The sequence below is a fragment of the Anolis sagrei genome, chromosome 5 (genome assembly GCF_037176765.1).
Source record: "Anolis sagrei isolate rAnoSag1 chromosome 5, rAnoSag1.mat, whole genome shotgun sequence".
In the NCBI taxonomy this organism is placed as follows: Eukaryota; Metazoa; Chordata; class Lepidosauria; order Squamata; family Dactyloidae; genus Anolis; species Anolis sagrei.
The window spans coordinates 70219391-70246093 of record NC_090025.1 but is presented as its reverse complement, the minus strand read 5'-3'; the positions used below and the strand labels follow the sequence as shown (position 1 = coordinate 70246093).

The window sequence follows — 26703 nt, the reverse complement described above, 5'->3', positions numbered from 1 at the left end:
AAATGCTTAAAATACAAACTTCTAGCAATGGGGAGGCAAATCAGTTGCATTTTGCACATCACCTCATACTCCCTCAGCTGAAGTTTTTCAACCCATTTGTTAAATTAGCTTCAATTCCCAATTCTCTCTCTCTCTCTCTCGGTACATTAGTAAGTATTCATCTGTTGCAAAGCATTTATCCACAACTGTGAATTTGCAGTTTCAATTTATAAACAAAAATTACCCAGATTCATGGCATCCGTGAATCTGGGTAATTTTCAGTACAAGATATTGCAAATGTTATGTCTAACTCAGGGATCCACAAACTTTTTGAACAGAGGGCCAGATCTCAGTCCCTCAAACTGTTGGGAGGGCTGGATTATAATTTGAAAATAACATGAATGAATTCCTATGCTCACTACACATATCTTATTTGTAGTGCAAAAATACTTAAAAAAACAATACAATAATTAAAATGAAGAACAATTTTAACAGATATAAACTTAATGTATTTCAATGTGGGCCTGCTTTTGGCTGATGAGATAGGATTGTTGTTGTTGTTGTGTGCATTCAAGTCGTTTCAGACTTAGGTTGACCCTGAGTGAGGACCAGGTAAATGACTTTGGAGGGCCGTATCTGGCCCTCGGGCCTTAGTTTGAGGACCCCTGATATAACTAATAAGCAGTTTTCCACTGAAATTGGTTTAGGAAGGTCCTACTGAAGTCAATGCGGAAGCATATGCACAGGCAGACATGCTTACATTACAAATATTTAATTGCCTCTGGTTTCAACACAATATGCAAAACTCTAACACCAGTGATGTTGTTTCGAAGCACAGGTTTGAATCACTGGCCATACAAGTTGAATGATCTACCAGCTATGTGAACAGAAAGGATGGTGGAGAAGATACAAAGATACTCACACGGCTTTCAATGTCATTATGATATAATAATAAGATAAATACTTTACCCAATCGTCCTCTTGGATCACCAGTTTTCCTTCCTGGAAAAACTGACCCTGAAGATTTTGGCACACACGGGCCTGCTGATCCTAATTTGCTTTTTGCTCCTTAAAAAAAAACACACATTGAAATAAGACTAAATTTGAATCTTAATTTTTTAAAATCCAGTATCTTCAGACAAACATAATGCTCCATTTTTTCATAAGTTAATTGATTACATGCCGCAAAGACTAAGGATTTAGCTTGGAGGTGGGTAACTTCAATGCATCCAGGAGACATTTCTCCCACCACAGGTGTCCTCCTGGACCACAGGATGCACTATCTCTAACAAAGCTGGAAGTGGCCACTTACACTTTCATTAATATTATATTTCTCACTAAAACCGGGGGAGGGGTTTTCAGAGGCAAGCATACAGTGGCCTCAGGAGAGAGGATTTAGTGTCTGATCGCTTCTTTTCTTACACTCAGTATGCTGAGAAAAGGAAAGGACACCACAATCCACTTTGCAGCTTAAAGAAAATCATTGTGACAACATTAGTCTGTCTTGCTGAGCCATTTAAGGGTAGGAAATGCACCTGCAATCGTCTTTTCCCACGCAACCACTTCCAGCAAAAGAAGAAATAACAATTGTTCAACCAGTCTTTGATATTTTCCTCCCTGCTCATCTCAGCTTCTATGGTTCATCCAGAATGGAGCCCCTACTTGATAACCAGGGCTTGGAAATGTATAACCCAGACTACAATCCCCAAAATACCATTGGCTATGTTGGATGAGGATTCTGAGAGTCCAAAATTTAACTATCTCGGGCTTTGACTGATGTTATAATAAGAAGCAGTTTTATCTCTGTGTTACACCAGTGCCAATTTAGCAGCTTCATTTCTCTTAAATAGCCTTTGTAGAGAAAAATATATATATACATGCATTTGAAAAATGACCCCCTTTATTTGATCTCTCTGATCACACAAGATCTTTGCTCATATACAGATATCCCCTTTGGGCAGGGCCATAACTCCTGTTTGAAGAACCAATGTAAGAAGTTACCTTTGGGGGTATTTCTCAGGGAAAGCACTCTTGGCCTGGGCACTGACTTGAGCGGGAGGGATCCAGCTGTACCGTTTTGACAAGCCGATCTGGAAGGCCACTCTCCATTTTTGATTATAATTGTGGCACTTGTAGCTGTCAAAATTTAATAAAAAGGCACACAGTTCTTATGAAATTCAGTTTAAATAATGTGTGACATTAAAAAAATAATACTTAAAACAGTATTTCCCACTGGAACACTGCATTGTATTCCTTATCCTTTTAGTTACTTTGTATTTTAATTTCATTCGTTTCTTACAATTAATGACTCGACTCCAATTTGGGGGAGAGCTCAATACCTTCCTTCTCTTAAATAAAATTTCACCCATGATGCCCGTAACCATGGTTAGAAAACAAACTTTAATATCAACATCCTGTTTACTGTTAATTACGCTTAAAATCAATGCCAACATAGGGATTAACCATGGCGAAAGACAGCAGGGTGAGCAAGGAGAAACTTGTGCAGCAAAGAGAAATGAGTGTTTCTACCTCCTACTCATGTCTTCATCATGCCTGAAAGGATAACCTTGTTTGATACCAAGACACGTTCAAATACCAACTACTACTGCTTCAAAATATTTAATGAAGATCCTTACTGTAAAGTATATTGGAGAGCCTACTTACTCTGTCCTTGTAAAGCATTTGTTTTATTTTCTACTAGCTTGGGGACCCGGCACTGCCCGGGTTATTTGAGAAAGTGGGTAATGGCGGTTCTGTATGCCAAGTTTGGTCGTTATTGGCCTCTGTGTGGGTTATGGGGGCTCAAGTTTTCTGCTTGATCAATCATTGGATGAGGGTCACAGTGGTCTCAGAAAGTGAGTTTAGGTACTGCAAGTCCCATCATCCATAGTCTGTTCTCTCCCAAACCTCACCAGAATGTTGAGTTAGCCATGGGGGCTCTCTGTGCCAAGTTTGGTCTTTCTTGGTATTTGGATAAGTGTCACTGTGGTTTCAGGAAGTGAGTGAAGGTACTGCAAGTCCCATCATCCATCATCTGTCCTCCTCCAAACAGCATCAGGATGTAGAGTGGGTCATGGGGGCTTTGTGTGCCAATTTTGGTCTTGATTAGACATTAGAATGAGGGTTGCAGCAGTCTTGGGAATGGAGTAGAGGTACTTGAAGTCCCACCATCTATAGTCTATCCTCCTCCAGGATGTACCAGGATGTAGAGTGGGTCATGGGGACTCTGTGTGCCAAGTTTGGTCTTGATCAGTCATTGGCGAGGGTCTCAGTGGTCTCAGGAAGTGAGTGAAATGACTGCAAGTCCCATCATCCATTGTCAAATTCTTCCAAACCGCACCAGGATGTAGAGTGGGTCATGCGGGCTCTCTGTGTAAATTGTGGTCCTGATCCATCATTGTTGGCAGTTGTAATGGTCTTAGGAAGGGAGTGCAGGTATTGCAAGTCCCATCGTCCATGGTGCATCCTCCTCCAAACAGCACCAGGATGTAGAGTGCATCATGGAGACTCAGTGTGCTAAGTTTGGTCTTTATCGGTAATTGGATGAGGGTTGCATCATCCCATAATCCATGGTCGATCCCCATGGTACTGCAAGTCCCATAATCCATGGTCCATCCCCGGTCAAACCACACCAGGATGTAAAGTGGGTCATGAGAGGTCTATGTGCCAAGTATGGTTCTGATCAGTCATTGGATGAGGTTAACAGCGGCCTCAAAACGTGAGTGATGGTACTGCAAGTCCCATCATCCATGGTTCATCCTCCTCCAAACTGCAGTAGGATGTAGAGTGGGTCATGGGGGCTTTGTGTGCCAAGTTTGGTCTGTATTGGTAATCTTCTGACCCAGCCCCTGGCCTTTTCCTTTCCTCTCTTTGTCATCTCAGAATCTTGGAATTGAGGCTGGCCAATCAGAGACCATATGCAAATTTCCTTCTCATGTCCCCGTTTCTATCATGAACTCTTTTCTCCACCAGGGGCTCCTATTGAAGCTGGCCAATCAGAGATCATATGCAAATAGCACCACAGCGGCAGCCAATCAGAACACTGGCACACACTCCTCCCGCCACACGTCCGCCGCATACAAACTTTGACTTTTATTATATGTATAGATAGATTGTGGAAGTCTTACTCCTTTGAGCAACATATGGGCCATTAATCAAAATTCTTTTTGAGCTATGAAAGTCCTGACATGCAACTTAAAATTATGCATTTCTGCAATCTGATGCCTATGAAAATAACACTCTATTTGTTACACAGTCCTAGGCCATTTTACATATTACCGTACACAACTAGCTGTTGCATTTCTGCAACTGAATGATTCTGTTTCCCCTATAACATTTGAATGATATTTACATCATAAATACTTAGCAAGCACACTATCAGTGTAAACCTCAGGTTTGTGTTCCTTTAAATGTTATAGGAATCACATGGACAGTTCTGCAATGTAACTTCTGTAATGTGGGTAGATTTGCACATTACAGTAAGCCAGGTTAGCAGTAACCATGGTTTATTGCCTAAGTCACAGATACTGCAGCAGCCAAAGATAGCAGACAATCAAACAAAATATTGTCGAAAGTTTTCATGGCCAGAATCACTGGGTTCCGGCCATACAGCCCGGAAAACTCACAGCAATCAAACAAAAGTAAGGATGTCTGCCTTATTTTTGGTTTGCTTCTCTCACACATTCAGGGAAAGGATCTGGGAAACAAGTCAAGGACAAGTCTCAGCAGTATGTTCAGCTATCACAGCACTTCAGCATTATAAGTCAATAATAAATCATGGTTGCAGACTGTAGTCTGTGGCTAATTAACAAACCACAGTCTAGATTCACACAACATAAGCCATATTTCAAGAATTCACTATATGTTTTGACATGTGTGAACACAATGAATGACTTACATGCTAAATTTACTTTCTTGGTGTTGTGCAACTGTTATGTGTTATTCAACTGGGGTTTTGGGTGTTGTTGTTGTTGTTTTGGTATTTCTGTAAGGCATACTGCTTGGTTTCTTCCCCCCGCAAAAGGTTGTTGAATTCCAATACTTTTAACAAATACAGTACAATCCCTATTATCTGCGAGGGATATTTTTAAGGACTTCTCATAAACAAGAAGTCATGAGTAGAAGTAACCCTATTGAACAAGCAACTTCTGGCAGAAGCAGGCCCTCAAGTTGTATTAGAGAACCTAGGAAATGCCTACATTATTTTTTATCAGACATTACTAAATGAGATTGTGGGGAATTAGTACTCCGGATACAAGAGTGATACTATACCATACTGTAAAGATGAGTCACCCTATATTACAAACATATTATAAGATTCCAGGATCAGGAGGCACCAGTCATCCTGTGGAATGAGGTATATTTTCTCACTAATTACTTTTGCTCGCTCAAATATCAATATATTTGTAGAAAACCTGTACAAATATTTCTGCATATATGAGCAAGACTAATTCTTCAGGTTTCTACAATGTGTCCTACAAAAGAGGTTATCGCAATGAAAGCATAGTCTACTGACCTACTTCTGTGACAGCACTGTTTAACCATGGCCAGATGTGACAAAGAAGATTGTGAGAGCAATAACGTTCGAGTACAGTATTCAGACAGAATGACCAGTATAAGACAAGTAAAAAGAGTCATAAACATCTGAATGGAGTGACATGCTGCTAATTTTTATGTGCTCTCCATTACTGTACTGTCTTGATCAATGGTAAAATGAATACTCCTCAATGTATAGCTTACAGTCTACAGAAAGTAGCATAGTGTTATTTGATTTTTCCTTTCTATATCTGTTCCCTTAATTGGCCGATGGGTTCCAAACACCATCATATTACTACAAATAGCTAATATGCCTATATATCACATTTCCAAAACAATAGCTGGAACTATTTCCATTATCAGATATTTCAGATGCTTACCTAAATGTTAAGCGTCTCTTTACTAATGAAATCTCAATTTACATACCAAATTATTTTATAAGCCATATACTACATACTTACTAGGCACACACTCATTTTTGTTAGTTGCTACTAATTAAAGCCCGACTAAAAAATAAACATGGATTATGTTTCTTTATTCTCTCATCGCCTTACCTTAACATTTTTAGAAATATAATGTTAGATGTTTATTTTGAGTAACCATGCTGCACATGAGCATCTCTCATACGGATTGAATATCCCTTATATCTGAAATGCTTGGGACCAAAAGTGTTCCATATTTTGATTTTTTAAAATTTTATTTTGGAATATATGCATATACATAAGAGACATCTTGGAGATGGGACCCAAGTCTAAACATGAATTCCATTTATGTTTCATATACACCTTAGACACATACTCTGAAGGCAATTTCATGCAGAATATTTTAATAATCCTGTACATGAAACAAAGTTTGTATACACTGAATCATCAGAAAGCTATGACGTCACTCTCTGACACCAACATTTTGGAGTATTTTGTATTTCAGATAGGGGATGCTCAACCTGTACAAATGCAGTCAGAACTCTATTACTGCATTTATCTCCTAATGAGGGAATTTTCTCAAAATGAGTTTAGGGGAGGATGGCACACAAAAGACCACTGTCAACACACATAAATATTTTACAAGAGTCACAACATTTCTAAGGAAGTCACACAAAGACCTGAGTACCCTCAATAACAGAACCACTACTATGTGGATGGTTCCTTTAAGTAAGGGTCCTTTAACCACTATCCATAGATATACACTAAGTTCCCAATCATAACTGCCTTACTGAACAAGCATCTTGCTTAGACCTTACAATGCCTCAGAAAATATGACAGTGGCACTGTCTACCACAAGCTGTTAATGAGTCTGCCTCCAAAGTGCACTGAATGAAGCTATACAGAGACAGCCTTGGGGGAAGGGAAAGCGGAAATAAAAATACAGAATTTAAAAGAAGACATGCTTACAAATGTCAGATTCAAAATACACAAGAGAACAGTTGGAAAATACATTCAGAACATATATTCTCTAGATTTGATTACAGCTTCAAATGAAATGTCAGACTTACAGGAAGAAAGCTGAATAAAACCTTCTTCCCAACCCCAACACAATAAAAAAATCCAAAAATGCAAAATTTCACATTGCATTCCATTTCCCATATTCAATTTGTTTAAGAAATCATTGCATTCTGCCCATTTTTTATCTAAACATATATATAGATATAGGAACACCTACTTCTTCTCCCAGTACATGTGGCTAACAAAGGAATTATACAAAAGCTGTAAGATCCCACTGCCAGCAAGGTCAATAAGGTAAAATCACAGTGGCTTCTTGAATCTGTCGATGGTGTTAGAGTAGCGTTGGTGAAAATATAAGGAGAAAAGTCAGTTTCTGTGCAACTGCGAAGTCCTCCTGGTATAGTCATTTAAAATGATCAAAGCAAGCTCAAAGCCCGAAAGACTGCAGCCATGTTCACCCGCTCTCTCTCGTTTTCCCCCCACGCTTGCTCTTGGTGAATTAGGGTGGAAAAAAAAGATTGTAAGCTTCAAGGCAGGAGACAAAACAGATTAAGCCAACTAGCAAATCGGGCTAAGAAAGAGTCGTCAATTGGATACTGAATCGGAAAAGGAGACCTCCACATTTCTTTGTTAGGCAGCCAAGACCTTTCCCCCTTTGTTAAGAGCACGGAATAGAAATGAAGAGAGCATTTACAACCTCCTTAGGTGATCCAGGCACGGTAGTAAAACCAAACAGCAAAAAAAGCATCCGAACAAAAAAAGAAAACACCCCCAACATGGCTGTCAGTGCCGAGCCAATCTGTTTGTAAGAGAAATGCATGCTACAAAATTTAAATATGCGGATTTTTTTTTTGAAGAACACATGGGAGAAGATGCATTTTTTCAATGAAAGGGGAAACACAGAAAAGTGATTCTTAAGCCAGTGCTGCTGATGCTTGCCTCCCTAACTCAACATGGTTTAACATAATATCCCTCCTCCTCAAAAAGGATTTAGGCTTAATGTGTGCTACCATTGATATTCCTACATCCCCCCCCCCCCCCCCTCTATACAGGCAGTAATAAAATTGGCAACAATTACTAGGGTCTACTTAAGCATTTGGATTTTTGTACTCGAATAGTATACTTACAAGCATTTCTCAAAGCTTGTAAGCAGGAACTTATAAACACTTAACCAAAGAAGTATATTTCTTCTATTTTGTACAGAAAGACATATTACAGTACATATAATGAAAATGACTATAACTGATGTGTCACCTGTTCCAGAGATAAAAAAGGTACTTACATGCAACTCATATTAATTAGGTATCTGGAAAGCACAATTATTTTCTAGTTATTATAATCTACCCATTAGTTATGAGACAATCTCCAGGAAAATGACAGTCACAATTTCATTAGTCGAATAAACACCAATCAATTATGTTTTTACTCATCTAGTCACAAAAACAAATATTGGATACCCTGAAGTGACTTACAATTATTGCTGCAAGTACTTTGGTCGCTTTGAGTGCTGCTGATGGAAGAGATGCTAGAGCTTCTTCGAACTTCTGATCCTTTGATGGGCACTTTCGATTTAGGAATCAGTTTACCAGGACTAGCCAAAGATCCCGGGGTGGATTTCAGAGAGGCATGCTTTCCCTTAAAAGTTTCTACTCCTGCCAGCATAAAAAGGGAACAAAGTCATGAAAAATACTGCCATATAAAAAATAGTATGGTCTAAATGATTACATTAAATGTAGCCTTCCTTTTTTGCCCCATTGGATAATAAGAATCTAGAAAATGTTATTACTACACTTGCAAAAAAACCCCCAAAAAACCCTGGACTTACATCAGAATGCTCAGTTGGCCATACCCATGATGAACAGTGACTTCTGGTCCCACTTTGAGCAAAGTCAACGATATTTCAGAGTTTGCAGGAAACTCTGAATTATCCCATAGATTTGCGAAAGTCTGTACAGATTTGCCTTGATCTGCTGTCCATACCCACCGGTACCTTCAGCCTCTCCCTACACTCATCACCACAGGGAAAGGGGATGGATTGTTTTCATGTTGTTGCTAACACTACTCCTAAGCAACCAAGGAATTCTCTCTGAAATTCTAGCCATTGTGGGTGCCACTGCTGAAACCACAACAGGGAATCTCCATGACAGCAAGAAGGAGAGGAGATCACTCCCCTCTTCTTCATAGCCATACTGGTACCCCATTGTGATTTAATCAGGGGTGCCTACAACAGCCAGGAGCTTGGATGCAGCTCTGTGACTAGCTAGGAATAATGGCCACCAAGGAGGTGATTCCTGGGCCATCAGAACTATGGTCCCAGATCCAAGTTATTTTGCCTAGTTTAGAAGACTCCCAAGAAGCAATGTATAAATCTCAGATGCTGAAATAAGTAAGTCTGCAATTCTTTAATATTGCTTGTTCTAAATGGATGCCATCATATTCTAGCTTTTCGACAGGAAGCCCAGGTTGACAGGCATTGATGCATTTTTATATCTGTAAATATCCTGTGAGATTGGCTAGGAGGAAATTAATTTCATCCAATACAGAATTCCGAATCTATCACACAAGGCAGGTAAATAGCAAGTACACTAGGATAATACAGACTTGGGCTGGGGCTGATCACATGACCATTTTTCTGTGTTCTCCTGTGGGAGACTATTTCCACAAAAATCCATTAATGAACTTCTTTCCCACTACTTTTCTGCTAGGATATTCTTTTCATAGACACATTCTCTCTCTCTCTCTCTCTCCCTCTCTCTCACACACACACACACATTCAGTGAGAGAAAGAGAGAGTTTACAAGAAGGGGTGGGAAAATATCTTTGAGGAGGTACTGAATAGGAGTCCATATGCTGTGTGTGATAACCCTTTACTACAAATAAACATCGTAAAAGCCTAGGTTAGTTCCAAAGGAGGAAAAGGAAAGGGAGCAATCCTGAGTGGGTAGGATTTTCAGAAACAAACTTTATTGTAGTGGGAGAAGAACCTAGTGCAATAAAGTCCTGAAATCTCTCAATGCAAGTGCTCTAGCTTCTATTCCAATACACGAATGAACGAACGAATGAACAGCAACAAACAGTGAGCAGGGGCTCTAAGTAGATGATCTCCAAAGGTAATTCCAATTTCTGCAATTATAGGATACAGGAAAATAGGAATTATTGTCTTTGATAACTTGAGCATTTTCAAAAAACACCAGCTGCCAGTTCTTGTTTTTAAAACAGCTGATAAAATGCTTTGTTCTATGTTTGACATAATTGCAACAAAGACAACATTTTGGCAAAAACCATTTTAAAGTCTACTGAAAAGCAATGGAGACATCATTCTCCTCCACACTAGGTGGCACTACAGGATAGCACAGCAACCTAAATAGCTTTGCAGTTAAAACCTGCTCTTATTAGCTAGCTCTGAGTGCTTCCAGATTGGCCTAAAGAAGCATTAGTTTTCATGATAAAGCTCCCTGGGCTTTGCCAGATGTTGTCTCCTTCCCGCTCACTTATTCCTTTCTGTGTGTCTGCATGTGTTGTTGCTGGCAGGAATTGCCTGGATCTGAACTAGGGCTCTTTTCAAAGTCTTGTTTTTTTAAATACTAGGGATATGATTCGCTGTAGTAATACTAAGGTAATTTTCTCCTTTATTCTTTTCCCCCTTAAACCTTTACAGTATAAAAGAGTAATTTCAAAGTTGACTGATGCACCATAAAGAAGGAAGGAAGGAAGGAAGGAAGGAAGGAAGGAAGGAAGGAAGGAAGGAAGGAAGGGGAAAAAAGGAAGGAAGAAGTAGGAGACTTTTTGTCCTGTTTCAGAATTTTTTAAAAAATCACTTGGAAATGGGAATGTTTCAAGTGTTGCTGAACACTGCCAAAAAATAGTCTGGAACTTTAGATTTTTTAAAAATGGGAATTACAACAACAAACATTGCAGTCTCTTAACATATTTGTTATATCTGGAGGAGTCCCATCAGTGTACAACCCAACTGAGTTTCTGCAAGTGAACTAGAATCAGATTTGTTAACAGTAAACACTGATATCTGAACACTCAATTTTTTCTGGGAAGGAAGCTTTTCTGACCAGGCAAGACTTGAACAACTAACTAACTGATACTGTGAAAGTTTTAATTCAGGGATAGGAAATGTGTGAAATTGCAGCGACCTTTCTACACAAAGCTTCAGGTTTCTTCACCAGTCCAGTAACCTCTGCAGAGATGCACAATCATCCTATTTTAAATGGATGATTGAATTTTAAAATATTTTAAAATATTGTATTTGTTATTATGCGGATATTTTAAACCTTCCACATACGATGTATTGTAATAATATGTTTACATTTAATTTCTATGTTAATATTTGAATAATTGAAGCTTCAATTTAAGAGGTATAATTTCTTGTGTTTTCACTAGTCGCTGGATCCTGCTTTGCATCTCTGACCTGGGAGAAAGTTTGTATATAAATGTAAGAAACAAGCATTAAATCTGCATGTAGTGTGACTGGCTAAAAGAGGACAGCACAGTGAATGCGTAATCACATTTGTATATCTATTTAAAATTTATACACAGAGCAATTACATTCTGGAACTGGTGTCTGGCAAAGGAAAGAGATGTTTAAAACATTCCTCACACACTATTTTTCCTAAAATATATCTTCCATGATGTTTCTCTTTTTTCCCAAGAATAAAGCTCTGCACAGGAAAAGTGCTACAGTTCAAGAGAACTGAGGCCCCTTCTACACTGCCATATAAAACCAGATTATCTGCTTTGAATTGGATTATATGGCACTGTAGACTCACATAATCCAGGTCAAAACAAGTAATGTGGATTATCTGCTTTAATACTATGGATTATATGGCAGTGTAGAAGGGGCCTGACTTCCAGATCAACAGGAAAGTTAATAATAATAATAATAATAATAATAATAATAATCCTTTATTTATACCCCACTACTATCTCCCGCAGGACTCGGTACAGCTTACAAGAGACCGAGCCCAAAATACATCAAGACAAAAAACATAACCACAACAATACAATACAGCAATAAATAACTCATAGCAAAGCAAAAACAATAACAAAATATCATGACGCAATTTAAAAACATGGCAGGGCCAAATGTAAAGATTATTTTTTTTAAAAAAATGCTGGGCATGACCAGGTGAAAAAGGATGGATATTTTGGGGGGTAAGTGGGTGTGCAGACACTTCTAACTCTCTCTTAAAGTGCATTTGGGACATATTTCTTGGGATTCCTTAATCTGGGAAGGCACACTGGAACATCCATGTTTTCAAGCTCCTTCTGAAGACTGCCAATGTTGGGGCATGCCTGATGTCCTTGGGGAGGGAATTCCAAAGTCGTGGGGCCACCACTGAGAAGGCCCTGTCCCTTGTTCCCACCAATCGCGCTTGCAATTTTTTTAAAAAATAAATAAATCATGTAGTTTCATTTAAGCCAGTGTTTCCCAAAGTTTGGTTTTTCCAGATGTTTTGGACTTTCGCTCTCAGAATTCTTAACTGTTTGATAAGCTTGCTGGAGCTTCTGGGAGTTGAGGGTCAAATAATAATAATAATAATCTTCATTTATATCCTGCCACCATCTCCCAAAAGGGACCTGGGGCAGCTTACAAGGCACAAGGGTAGTATGTAATATAAACAGTATATGAGTATAAAAACAACCACTATTGATACATCAAATAAAATAAAAACAAGGTTTTTTTAAAAAAAGATCATCTGTAGTTAAAGCTAGCTGCCTTCAAATCACATGTAAAGTGCCAAAGTGTCAGCTTCATATGGGTCCATTTCAGCCTATTTGGAGGCAAAATCCTGCTTTAAAATCCATGTTTTTTGGCAGGATTGGAAGGAATCAAAATGGGGGCTAAACTAATCTCTTTTGGGAGGGTATTCCAGAGCCGGGGAGCCACTACAGAGAAGGCCCTCTCTCTCGTTCCCACCAACCATGCTTGAGATGGTAGTGGAACCGAAAGAAGGGCCTCCGTGCTAATCTCAAGGCCCGGGCCGGTTCATAGAAACAGATGCAGTCTCAATGATAGGTTGGGCCCAAAGTGTATAGGGCTTCGTAGGTAATAACCTGAACCTTGAACTGAGCCCAGAAAATTGTCTGAAGCCATTGCAGCCGCTTGAGCAGGGGCATAATATGTTCCCTATAGCTAGCTCCAGTTAGTAATCTGGCAGCCAGCCTTTGTACTAACTGCAGTTTCTGAACCGTCTTCAAAGGCAGTCCCATGTTGAGTGCATTACAGTAGTCCATTCTGGATGTAATTAAGGCAGAGGAAGTTGGAGGACCAAAGTTTGGGAAACAATGATCAGCAATTTTACTTTTTTAAACAATAACAATCCTATAACCACATCTTGTTTGTGCAACACCCTAGAAATTGACATGCAATACAGTCTTCCTGAACTACGTATTTTCCAGATGTGCTTCTATCATTCCCAGATACATAGTCATTGCTTGTATTTGCTTGGAAAGTGAAAGCAAAATGCAGCACACCAAGAGGATACCAGGTTGAGGAAAACTCAGTAAATCTGTAAATATAACCGCTTATACTACATGGTGCTGTAGAAAAGAGAGCCTTTCTTATTCAGCAATGCAAGGAATGTTTTCATTTTAATTTAGGAGTGACAATCATACAGCCTTCTAGATATTGTTCAGTTGCAATTCCCCCTATTCCTCACTATTAGCTATTTTGGCTGGGCCTACTGGGAGCTGCGATCCACCAATATCTATATGTTTACATAACCTTATTTCCCCACCTGCCAGATATAAACTCACAACGAAACCTGCAGACAAAGCCTGTCTCAGAGCAGTAGGATATACAGAGCAGTAAGATATATCTAAAGAAAACAGTTCTAAGAAAAACCTAGTTTCAGACCTTGAAAATGCTATTTTGAACAATAGTTCCCATAAATTCCCACCCAACATGGCCACTGGACAGAAAGGCTAGGAAATTCTTGGAGTTGAAAGCCAAAGGGGTTTTTCTTTAGCGCTGTACCATTCATACATGGTTAAAGTGGCGTTCAATGCTGGAAGAGTACACAGGATCACTAGACTGAAGACAACATGGTTTCCTGTATTTGTGACAGCATCATCAGCTATTTGTCCTCTAATCATTATTCTTGAAACGTTTACCATTATTGCAATGAATTTTCATGGTACAATAAAAAATGCTAAAAGATTGAACCCTTAAAGGTTTGCACTGAAATGTGCTATCTTAACAAGCATCCTGTTCCCAAGCAATAATGTTTGGAGACTGACTGATGTTACTGGTTTAGACATGGATGTGGACTCAGCTATAACCTTGGCCTAGTTATGTTCTCTAAGTCAAGCTACCCTGCAGGGATCTTGTGTGGATGAAGCAGTGAAAAACTCAGCTCTTTGGAAAAAAGACAGGATGCTTCAAATTAGGACTGATAAGTACTTTTAGTTTGATAACACTATGTCCATGGTTTGAAAGTGCTGTTTCTGTTTAATTGTGTGGTACTTACTTTGAAAGTAGTTGTTATACTCCAGAAACTTCATTTTTTCTGAATGATACAAACTATGTTGAATTTGTTTAGACTCCATGAGATATTCATTGAAAAACTATTGCCAAATGTGCTGCAGGATGCCCCACAAAAACAGTTTTTGCAGTTTAATAAACTTCCCCAATTTTTTATTATAGAACCAATTAGGAAATTACATTTATAACCCAGGAACAAAAATTGTATTACATTCTGGAACCAAAGTCCCATGGATATCAATGGCCCAATGTTCTTTTTCCCCTTATTTTAGGAGAGCCTGGGTTTTTAAAGTCCTCTTTGTGCAAACAGACAAATTAAAATCGAGCTTATTGGGGCAGAGCATGAGACTGATGAGCCTGCTTAGCTTCTGAGCCTATTAAGTGCTTCCCACCACTTGGAACCTCAATCAAAAGGATTTGCCATCAGATTTCATTGAAGGCATTTCCCTATATCCATCTTTTTGTAAAGTTTCCATTTCAAAACTGAAACTAAATGTAGTTGTGCTCCGAATGTTGCATTCCTTCATTGTGTGATCATTTTATTATAGGGACAATGGGTCAATTACTATGATTCCACCAATAAAATTAAGAACTGCAAGGAGAAAAGGCAGCCATTTCAAAAGCTTATATACAGAAAACAGAGAGTTGATCTGAAATTAGACCATGAATGAAAGGTTGGTTTCGGGAGGGTCCATGGCAATTTCATATCCTTCAACATGTCACATATGACAACCAGGATATATGTAACCAATAACATTGGAGGGTGATCAAAATGGCAAAAGTTGTTACTGTGGAACATCACACAAACTAGAGCAGTTTGCTTTTACCTGTGTCTACTGAGAAGGGCTAAACTCTGCCTGCTCTTCTCTCCCAACACTGAGTTAAATGAGTGCAAACTACTTTTGCACTTTGAACTCCCTTTGCAGCAATAGAGATAAGCTGAGGAAAAAGTGGGAGAATGAGAAGACAAAGAAACAGGGCCATTTTACAAGTAACTGATAAAAGCGAAATAACAGAAATTAATCAGGATTGTCTCTGGTAAATGGGGACCGTTGAAAGGTGTGCAATTTTGAAGTAGAAATGCCAATGGATCTCTTATTTATAGGGCTTCAAAATGTAATGAATGACCTCCAACAGTTTCTTTTCTTTTTTCATAAATTTTTATTAAATGGTTTTCTTGTTATACAAATAAAAACGGGGGGGGGGGGGGGTCAAGGAGGGTATTGGAAGGAGGGGAGGAAGGGCATGGTGAAGGGGTAGAAGTTTACCTACTTAGGAGAAACATCCAAGGGGAAAATTAGGGCCTGGCAAGGGTGGGGGTGAGGGAAGGGTAGTGAGAGGGGTAAGGTCATGACTTTCCATTCTACTTCTCCACGTGATCCACAAAAAGCAGATTAGTTCCGTACAGATACTGAACTAGATTCCTTTCTGTATCTTTGGCTTCTCTCCAATTCGTAATTTAACTTGCTCTGTTTCCTAATTCCAGCTGGTATTTAATTTCCCAACTGTAGTTGTCACCCTTTTTTCATGTAATCCTCTTTTATAGTCAGGTATTCGTCAAATTGTTTCCAATCAGTTCTCTTGATAGGTTTTCCTTTTGAATCTTTGAGATAAAAAATCAGAGTATCCATATCTCTTATTTCACTAGCCTTGCTTAGCCAATCTTTTTTAGATGGAACCTCTTTCAATTTCCACTTTTTTGCATATGCCATTCTGGCCACCGTCATCAAGTATGTAAACAAAATGTCTTTATTCTGATTGAGCTCGATATCCTCATCGGTTATCCCTAGTAAGAAGTATTCTGGCTTCTTCTCAATCTTTATCTTTAGTATTTTTAAAGGATTTTTAGTATCAATTGCCAATATAGTCTTGCTTTGGTGCATGTCCACCATAGGTAGTAAAATGTGCCTGTATTTAATTCACACTTCCAGCATTTGTTTTGTACATGCTTATACATTAATCCCAATTTTGTGGTGTCATGTACCACCTGAAAAACATTTTAAACCAATTTTCTTTCAGGTCTGTTGAGTAGGTGTATCTAATTTTTTTGAGCCAGATCTGTTCCCATTCATTAAACTTTATAGATCTTCCTATGTTGGCCGCCCACTTGGTCATGCGTTCTTTCACTGACTCTGTTTCTAGCCCATTCGAGTAGTAAGTTATAGATATTTGTTATGGTTTTCTTTTCTTTTAGTATGAACCGGTCCCAGAAATTGTCCTTTTTGGTGAAGCCGAGGACTTTGTTCTTGTTAAAGTATTCTTTTAATTGAAAATGCTGTAGCAAGGAAAGAGTCTTGAATTGTTGTGTTAATTCATTACAGCCTGAGTATCCTTTATCCAAAATACTTGGGACCAAAAGTATTTTGGATCTTCCCTACAGGTAAGGGCAAGATTCTACCCACTTCTGCCCACTTTGAATTCCAGGTTACAGACACTGAAGTTGGAGACAAGTAAGGGAAACAGGAGGAAGAAAGAGGAAAAGGCAGCTGAAAAGGAGGGAGCCAACAAATGATTATTCTGGATTCTTCTTGCTCAATTTGGATAGTTGGAGCACCTACATTGTTCCAGATCATGGCTGTCTGACCTTGGTTTATACCAAGATTCACCAACTTCCTAAAGAAAGCAGTGCCAAAAACTCCTCATTGTCAGTTACCAGAGAAGAAACTGGCAGCACCATATTAAGCCAGTGAAACAGAAATGGCAATGTACCAAAATGTTACTACAAAGACTAATAAGGACCTTTCAAATAACCCCCTCTGACCAGGCTGGATTTCTATAGCTAGTGGTGGCACATCCAGAGATCTGGATAAGAGCCAAATGCAAACCAGCTCCAGCTGCTAAGTGTATCAGTCCACACGTAAACAAGATGAGTATAACTGCTCCAAGCATTACATTCAAGGCCAACAGCCTTCTCTCTCACCTCTACCAGTAGAAAGGAGATTTATCTGAAAGTGGACACATATTGCAAATAATAAATTTACTCTTATAGTTCTTGAGGCTTAAAAGCACACAGGTTAATATGCTTACCTTCACTATGTAACATATTAAATGCATGAAATAATTAAGTCTCATCTTTTAAAGCAAACAAAAATCATGTTCAAATCACAAGGGAGCTTGTAATTTTTTCTAAAGCACAAACCCCAAATAGAAAAATTATTTTATGTCTGCATGTGTATAAACATGGACTGTTTCTCACCATAAAGAGGATGGGAACAACAGGCCAATTAAAACAGGTTTTTCTGGCTAAGAAGTCATTAGCATGCTTTTATAATGATGGCATTCTTTTAAAGTTAACTTTTCAAGTCCAGACTAACTTTACAGTCAAAAGCCAGGGAGAGGGAGCAATATTTATTTTGAGCCTATATAGAGGTGGTTGCGGCAGGATATCTAGAATTTTATTCAAAAAGAAAGGATGAATCACAGTCCATTTTCCAACTGTTAAGTCCCAATTAAGCAAACAGTAGAGACAGTAGTTTTCCACATCTGAAAAACAAGAGTGTCTTCAAACTGGAACTCAGTGACAATGCTGGATCCGAGAGCTAGCAGGTTGTAGTGGTTTGAGCGTTGGGCTACAACTTTGGAAACAAGCGTTCAAATTCCTGCTCAGCTATGGAAACCACATTATCTCAACCTCAAGGGAAGGCAAAAGCGAACCCCCTTTTCAACAAATCTTGCCAAAAAATCAGAAACAACTTGAAGGCACATAGCAACAATAAAAATACTCCAAAGCTATTTGGAGTCACAGAGGCATATCATCCTGGTCCCTATGCAGTGAATAAGTTGAGTGAGTGAGGTGTGTTACAAAGTCTTCCGCAAATAAGTAACTAGGAACCAGAACCATCATCTGCATCAGAAATAACTTCAGAACTGTGACTCAGTTTTAGATGATATTCCATCCATGGGTGGCCTTAGCTAGGAAAGTAAATAATTCTGCAGGAGATAGTGAGGTGTGGCTTAGTGCTGCCCACGGGCATGAGGAAAACCATGTTCAAATGGTTGAAAGCAGTCTCACTGGGTGGTCTTCAACTAGTAAACAGTTTCTCAGAAGCAGCACCCCTACCAAAATCTTTTAGAGTAAAGGCAGAGAAATGTCATTACCCAACATTTATAAGTCACTTAAAGCAGCAATATACATCTCCTAGTTTCTAGTCAAGCAGTACTCTCTGACTATAGGAGAAAAAAGGAAGAGAAAGAAGTCTGTTAATAACTCAGTCTCTAAAGAGGAACTGGATAGGCATGGTGATTGTGAATTTCTAGTCATCACATGGCAACTATCCTTATATATTGTACATTTCTGATCAACCTGTTCCACAGGTAAAGTCCAAAACATATTTTAAAAAAAAAGTAGCACTTTACTTTTAAAAATATAGTGCCGTCTTGCTTCCAAACAGATTCAAGCCTGAAGAACAACTAACCTCTGCCCCTATACATACCAAGACTTTTTGAAAGCTATTATTCTCTCTGCAGCAGGAACTACAACTGGGGCCAAGGAAGCTTTCTTTGGAGATAAGACCCAGATGGTGGTTTAATGTTGGGTTATGGCTGTGGAGATCAGAATTTCAATCCCCACTCAAGTCATGGAAACCCACTGGGTGATCTTGGATGAGTCACATACTCGGCCTCAGGGGAAGGCAAAGTCAAGTCCCTCTAAGTCCATTTCATCATGCCAAGAAAACATCATAACAGATTTGACTTAGGGATGCCAAAAGTCATAAATGATTTAAAATTCCAAAACAGCAAGCTTCCCTCATTGGGCATGAAGAGTAGTTGTGTGTGTGCTTGCATTTCAGAAGGGAAGGGAGGTGTCTTACTATAACTATGACTTAGAGGGAAAGGGTTATGTTCTTTTCCCACTTCATAACCATAGCTCTAATTGAGGGTCTTCACAATTGTATTTTAGACACAATAAATACATGCATGCATTTAAGATACATAGGATGCGGCAGGATGTTCATTTTTGTACCAACTATATAGGCTACCTGTCTCTAGTCATCTCTTTGTTCAACCCAAAAAGTGAATTTTGAACTACAAAGGTCTTAAATGGTTTGGGACTTGATTTCCAAAAGGACCCCCTTACGGCATAATGCCATTTTTCTCACAAAGTCCTCAGCTATTAGGATAACAATGCATGCGCTACTTTTCTGTGGAAGTTATCCCACAACTGTGCTCCATATGCCCAAATCCATATAATTCTTTCTTTGTTGACATTTAGAAAGTCAATTAGACTTTCTCTTTACATGTGTTTTCTGAGCACTTCTGAATATTTTGATTACTCTGAACTTTATTTTATTGTTTCCATCCTTTTTGTGTATGCTTTTCTGATCTCTTTAGGAAGTGAGAACAAGATACATATGTGTTCATATAAATAAACATGCACATATAGTCTGAACCGGTAAGCCCAGTCATGCCTTAGTGTGCAATCCTTTTATGAAATAATTTGCCAGGCTCCTTCACTGGTTGATTGCATGGGGGAGAGAGTATATCACTTACATCATCATACACTGAGCTACCCATAGATTGCATCAGTGTTTTCAAAACCAGTCTAATTGGGTGTACGATCTCTTGACCTATCCACTTTGTGGGGTCTTAGCACTTTTGAGAAATATGCCATGGTAAGACGCAGAAGGCACAGCAAGCAAGTCTGGAGCCAAACAGCAGAGAATCTTCTGTTTTTCTGAGTGGTGGACCAATTTTTTCATAATTTGTTTCCAAGTTCTGCTTTGTGTGTATGGAATAGGGTTGAGTGGTTATAAAACCGGATAATGACAAGTAATGTTGAGTAGATGTTTGATTTCCAGTAGCAAAAGTTACATAATTTTCAGTCAAAACACTAGCTTAGACTAAACAGATCCCCAATGGATGTTTGCATCGACAATAGTTTATACCATATTCCCAGACTTAATGTACATGTATGGTCTGAGGTCAACCTGCAGCAAGGATTTAGCCTAGACATTCATTTCAAAATAATGTTAGTTGTAACATAATATCATAGCACATTCCACATTAACAAAAGTGTTTCTCACCAGGATGTGATGATCGAACTGCTCTTTGAGGGGATGGAGCTTTAGTTACAAGAGTATTTTTACTCTCACTTCCCCTCCTGGAGTGGAATGCAATCTTGGACGGTGCTCTGCTCCTTGGTGTGATATCCTTAGATATAGTCTGACCTTGTGCTATGTCTGCTTTAGGCACAGAAACCTATATTATTCGTCATGTAGAAAAACAAAAACAAGAGATGTGAATCAGACTACACCAGAAGTCCATAAGTTTTATATATTCTTAATGTTACTATAATGCACAAAATTAAAGACACAATCTGCTGAAAAAGAATGGGATCATATGTGAACTGAACATGCAACCCATGTATAACATCAGGTGAACATTTGTTTTAATTATAAACACCCACATGCTCTTATTTAAGAATACAGGGCAGCTATGTTCATAAGGTTATAGATAGCACCCTGTTCTTAAATTTATTTTTGATTTGGAGACTAACAAACCTGTTCTGGATATGAACTATCTATAATGTTGAAATACACAATAACTACTAAACTTAAATGTATACAGAAAAGGAACAGAGTTAAATAGATATGACAATGTCTTTTTCAGGTCTTGAAACCTTCTGGTTCACAGGACAGACTGAATCTACACAGCACTAGACCATCCCAAGTAAGGAAGGCTCTCTGCTCAGTAGCAGAAGGCATGTATTACATATAGAATAACTGAATCATAGAGAACCAGAAGGAACCACAAGGTTCATATAGTCCAGTGGTTCTCAACCTGTGGGTCCGCAGATGTTTTGGCTTTCAACTCCTATAAATCCTTACAGCTGGTAAACTGGCTGGGATTTCTGGGAGTTGTAGGACAAAATACCTGGCAACTCACAGGTTGAAAACCACTGATCTAGTCCAACCTCCTGCCATGCAGGAATATACAGCTAAAACATTTCAAAGAGATGACTATCCAAATTATGTTTAAGACACTCCAAAGAAGATCTTTATAATACACAAGGTTCAACAGTATTTTCAGATAACAGGACTTGAACTTGAGCCTGAGATTCTAGGGAGACAATAGTAGCAGCATGCAGTCTGACTGCATATAACAACTTCATCTGTAAACAGCCTTAGGCTGGGATTTTTGGTTCCTTATCTTTTATATGATTCAACTTTTCCCTATAAGATATGCACCAAATTGAGAATACCATGAAGCCAAGACAGATTTCTTATCATAGTAATAGTCAATACATCCTAAAAATTCTGTGTCATATTCTTATTCAACAAATATGTTTTCAAGTACATAATATAGTTTTAAGTAAACATTAGTAAAAAAACAAAAACAAAAAAACAGAGAGGTAAAGTGGCTCCAGGAGACCAAGGTTTGACCAGGGCTCAGCCATGGAAACATTCTGGGTGATCTTAGGCAAGGCTCTTAGGCTCCTTCTACACTGACATATGACAACCAGATTATCATCTTTGAACTGGATTATATGGCAGTGTAGAAGGGGTCTTAGTGTTGGAGGACAGTAATGGCAACCCCCTACCAAACAAATCTTGCCAAGAAAACATGATCGTTTCACCTTGAGGATACTATAAATTGGAAGTACCTGGAAGGTACACAGTAATAACATTGGTGGTATAATTGGTGAAGATGGTTTTCCCTGGCTAAAGGTGGGGAACAGAAGAAGCGTATATTTCACAAGCCATACCACTAGGATAGAAGCTATCACTATAGAGAAAGAACAATCACCATTGGCCACCTAATCTGCAAATATCTGTTTAAGGTTTTTACTTTTATCAAATTCCAATACAAACATACATTTTTGAAAAACACAGTATATTTTAGTCATAAATATGCATTCACTGGAATATGCTTTTTTTTATTTTTCAAGATAGTTAACAGGATTTATTTCTGACTTGAAGAAATGGGCTATGGGTCTGTTAAGAGCTTTCATTGAAATCAGTATTTGTGTAATACTTTGTGTAATACTTTAATTACGTGAAAGAAGATAATTTTTCAAACACTGTAACTAGTAACTGTCCTATAAGAAGTTTGATACAACATTTCCACATGCTGTTTCCTGTTTTGGTGAAACAAGGTTTCCAGTGCTAGACTGTCAAGTATTTTAGCCTAGATATTAATGTTGAACATAAAAGTATTTTGGCAGCTATATGGATACATATCCAAGTTGTATTGGTAGCAGTATTCAAACAGACTAAATCCAGCTATGCAGGGATTTACAGTTCAGATTACAGCATTAAATGTGAGCTGTAAACAACTTTTCTTGACTTAGACTTTCATCAAACAGACATATCAAAAGTTCACAGGTTGCACCCAGGCGTTAATTTCCCATTGCAAAGATGCTGAAGAAAAGTGGTAGAGAGAAAACGGTCTGTCTCAAAGAGGACACACCAAGCAGCACGAGAGTTTCATACCGCAGACTTTGTTTTGGACAATGCCCAAGATGATGAATGTATTTATCTGCTATGTGGAGTACAAGCAGCAAACAAGTAACTTCATGTGGTTTGTAGTCTTCAGGTTACTAAGATATATTCAATATTGGTAATACATTTAATGTTAGTTTTTTTCCTTTGCTCTCAAATCAAAGAAACAATCATTATGTGCTGACAGGCTGAAAAAGCTCCATGTTTTGTAGCATATTGTCAGTGTTTTAAACACATGACCTGAAGACAAATTCAAATCAAGGTTTTATTTTTATTTCAATCAAGTTTTTTTTAAGTTACCGGACTGCTTGTGTTAAGTACATAAATGCTGTAAACCCTCAATTTACTATTACCACCTGTACACATGCTAACAAAATGTTAAATAAAAATAAAGAGTTTTTAAAAACTTACCAAAGGAAGATATGTAGGTCTAAAAACTTCATTTGGAGTGTCTGGGAGAGAACCTTGTGCTGGAATTCCCAAGCAGTCTTTCTGTTGCTCCTCCTCTTGAAATATGGGAGAACTAATTAAAGCAGTTTCCATTTTGTCGCATGCCATCCCACCCGAGTCCTGGGAGCACGTTACACCCACAGAGCTGCATGCTGAATTAAAACATTTTGCTCTGTCTACCTGTTCCACATTCTGCTTTAATGCTGTTGTTTTTGGAGCCTTGTGGGAAGTGCTTTCAGAATGAGTTGCAGCATGCAGAGCTTGGCTAGGAAGGTGTTTATTAAGGTGTTGCTTATGGGTCTTATTCAATGGTATTTCTGCTTTTGTGCCTCTATCCAAATCGGGTTTTTTCCTCAGTACTGCAACTGAAGACAGTGGTTGCCTCGGGGAAGAAGATGGGGAGGATGAGGAAGCAATAGACAGTTGAGGAGATCTTTGAGCAGCTTTCAATGGAGTGGTCTCTTTTGATTGAGACACAGGCCTGGACATCACTTTGGGCTTAATGTTTTTAAAGTTTGGTTTCGGAAAGCTCACTATTTCTGCCTTCCTAGCTTTGGTTATGGTAGCTGTAAGGGGAGACCGGTTTGTCGATTTAATGGCAATTCGTTCGCCATTATTTTTGAGTGAACTCCTCCTGATTTGCTCTTTTACCAAGGGGACATTCCTTCCAAAACTAGAAGGTTCATCACCAATGTCTTCTGGCGTGGCAAACACAGCAAAGGTTTCATTTTTTGACCCTGCTGCAGGAGGAGAGCTCAAGTTTTCTTCATCTATAGGACTAAAAACCACAAAAGTTGTTTGACAATTATGTTCAGGAGGAACAACGGTTTCTAACTTTGGTATATCATTTTGCATCATTCCAGGCATGTTATCATGTCCATCCGGCAAAGCACAATCTCCTTCTAAAATACTGTGTACTTTGGTCAATAGTCCTTTGTCTTCAAAAAACTCCTGTTCCAAATGCTCATCGAAACTCTGAATTGCAAGTGGGCCCATGCCACTGATGGTTCCAGGTTCAGATGGCCATTTGGTTTCATCATGCTCAGGCGTACTATGCATATACTTCCTATACTTATTTTTGTGTACATTAAATTGTCCCAGTTCAGATGACTCCATACAACAAGGTTCAGGCCATTCAGTGTCCTGATTTTCTTGCTCTTTGTGTTGTTCACTGTTTTGTGATACCAAGTCAATATAATTGGTGACCTCTTCTCCTGTTAATGAAAGAGCAGTAGGAAGCACTCTCCTTTCTATATTGTAGGCTCCTGTCATATTGGAGCTGTTGAATGCATTTAGCTTAGGGGATCCAACATGGTGATCATGAGGAACAGTTGCACAAGTTTCCCTAGAAGCATATCCTATCTCATGACACTTAGTTCTCATTGTATCCTTCAGATTTATAACTGTAATGAAAGACCCATCTAGACTGGAACATTCCTCTTCTATTTGGGTACAAGCTAATCCAACTTGAAAGTCAGCACTTGCATTCAGTTCCACAGTTCCATCAGGCATTGAATGCATGAAGTCCGCCTGGCAGTAAGGCACAGATTCCTCAGTACTGCAACCCTGGGTGTCTGTTAATGCAGGACTGTCTTTAAGAAGGCTCTCTGGTTCTGAGAAAGTCTGATTCAAGGCATACATGTAAAATGGGTCTTTTGGAGAAGTGATATGTGTAGTTTCTACATCTGAAGTCCCCATGCAGATATAGTCACTGGCAATGTTCTGCTGGTCTCGTGCTTCAATGCACTGAGAATACGGAGAAGTGTTTTTTGTCTCACTTCCATCCTTAACTTTAATGTAGTCTTCATCTTCCACATGGTGGTGGCTAACAGTACCTCCATTCACAGCCACTGTGTTGCATACACATTTATTGCCATTTTCATCCTTGATGATTAAAGGAGGCTGAAAGTCCTTTACTTCTGTATCTTCAACATTCATTTTTGATTGTGACTCTAGCTTTTCATTGTCCCAATTGGTAGAACTCTCAGGAAGTCTCCTTTTGATTCTTCAAGTATCTCTTCAATTTTCAATCTTAATTCATTATTCTTGATTGTAGCATTTTCAGGAATAGCCCCAACTCTGATCTAGAAAGGGACACATTGGAAAATCAATCAAGATTCATGTGACAAAGTATTGGAGATTTTTACTGGGACTTCCAGTAATCATTACATGATTATACAGCAAGAATACTTTATGTGAAAAAATGGAAAGCTAAAGAACTACCCTCAAAAGAAAGCTATATTATAAAAGGTATTAAACTGGCAGAAATAAATAAGTTCTCTTGTTTGACAAAGAAGGAGTCAGTTGACCTTTTTTTTTCAAAGAAAGGGAACAATTTGTATTATTCATGAAGAAAAAATAAAATGTGAAAATGAAGATTATGTAAAATATTGAGATTGCAAGAAATAATAGAGAAATTATTAAAAATTAAAAATTAGCAATATGATAATAATTTGATCATATGTCTTTAATGTGGGGAGTCCATTTCAAATTTTTAGTTTTTTTATTTTATGCCTATTATTTTTAGATATGGAGAGTGGGAATTAGTTATAATGGGTGTACTGGTAGTGCACATTTTGCTAATTGTATAATGATACGTCTACTGTTAATATATTTTACAAAAACCCTGATTTAGCTTGAATTACTGGTGGCTAACATTACAGTTGTTTAAGTGCGAGTTAAGGGTTTAAACATACATTAGGATAAATATGCATTTGTTGAAACATGTTGAAAACTGGGCACTGTCTTATTTTAAACTAAAAATTAAAATTGTAGGACTCCTAACAAAATGAAGAAGTGAAAATTTCACAAAACACACAACCATTTGCTTGCCCCCACATTTGCTCCTCAGATTAAGAGCTCATAACCTCAGTATACAGGAGTGTATAAGATGGCAACTCTCAAGTATTTATCCAAGGTGAGATAATAATATACTTCATCTCAAAATAAAACTATCGATTCATTGCCATAGCCTGGGGAATCACAACTCTATCAAATAACAAAGGCACACAAACGGAACAAAATATGGTATTATTATTTTTAAAATAGCAGAGAAATAACAAAAGCTGTTAAGAGAACTCAACTCAGTCTTGATTCCCTTTCCATTTTCCCAACTATAGATATGAACTTAAGTAATTGCTTTTTAAAACGTAAGAAAAAAATACTATAAGGAAATGTTTTCTTCCCTACTCTAGCCAAGAACATGGTCCACCGTAATTTTCCTCAAAGCTTAGAACAAGGGTTTTGGGGCATCTAGCACTCTAGTTGGCTACAACTCCCATCAGCCCCAACCATTGAATACGCTATCTAAGCTGAATGGAAAGCCAAACATGTCCTACAGCTAATTCCTTACCTCATTTTT

General features: G+C 38.4%; 1 protein-coding gene across 3 annotated transcripts in view; it reads right to left on the bottom strand.

Moving 5' to 3' along the window:
* Window positions 1-26703, bottom strand: part of MTUS1 (microtubule associated scaffold protein 1) — a 132953-nt gene that overhangs the window by 69222 nt on the left and 37028 nt on the right. For 2 of the 3 annotated variants that reach the window (XM_060778570.2, XM_060778571.2), the window contains exons 2-6: window positions 23304-25426; window positions 20475-20649; window positions 8429-8608; window positions 1981-2115; window positions 949-1047 (exon numbers count right to left, since the gene is read on the bottom strand). In XM_060778570.2, coding sequence (XP_060634553.2) covers window positions 949-1047; window positions 1981-2115; window positions 8429-8608; window positions 20475-20649; window positions 23304-25280 — 2566 coding nt within the window. In that variant the 5' untranslated portion in view covers window positions 25281-25426. Of the gene's footprint in view, window positions 1-948; window positions 1048-1980; window positions 2116-7173; window positions 7724-8428; window positions 8609-20474; window positions 20650-23303; window positions 25427-26703 lie in introns of those variants that run through there. The other variant, XM_060778572.2, reaches the window with a different exon arrangement.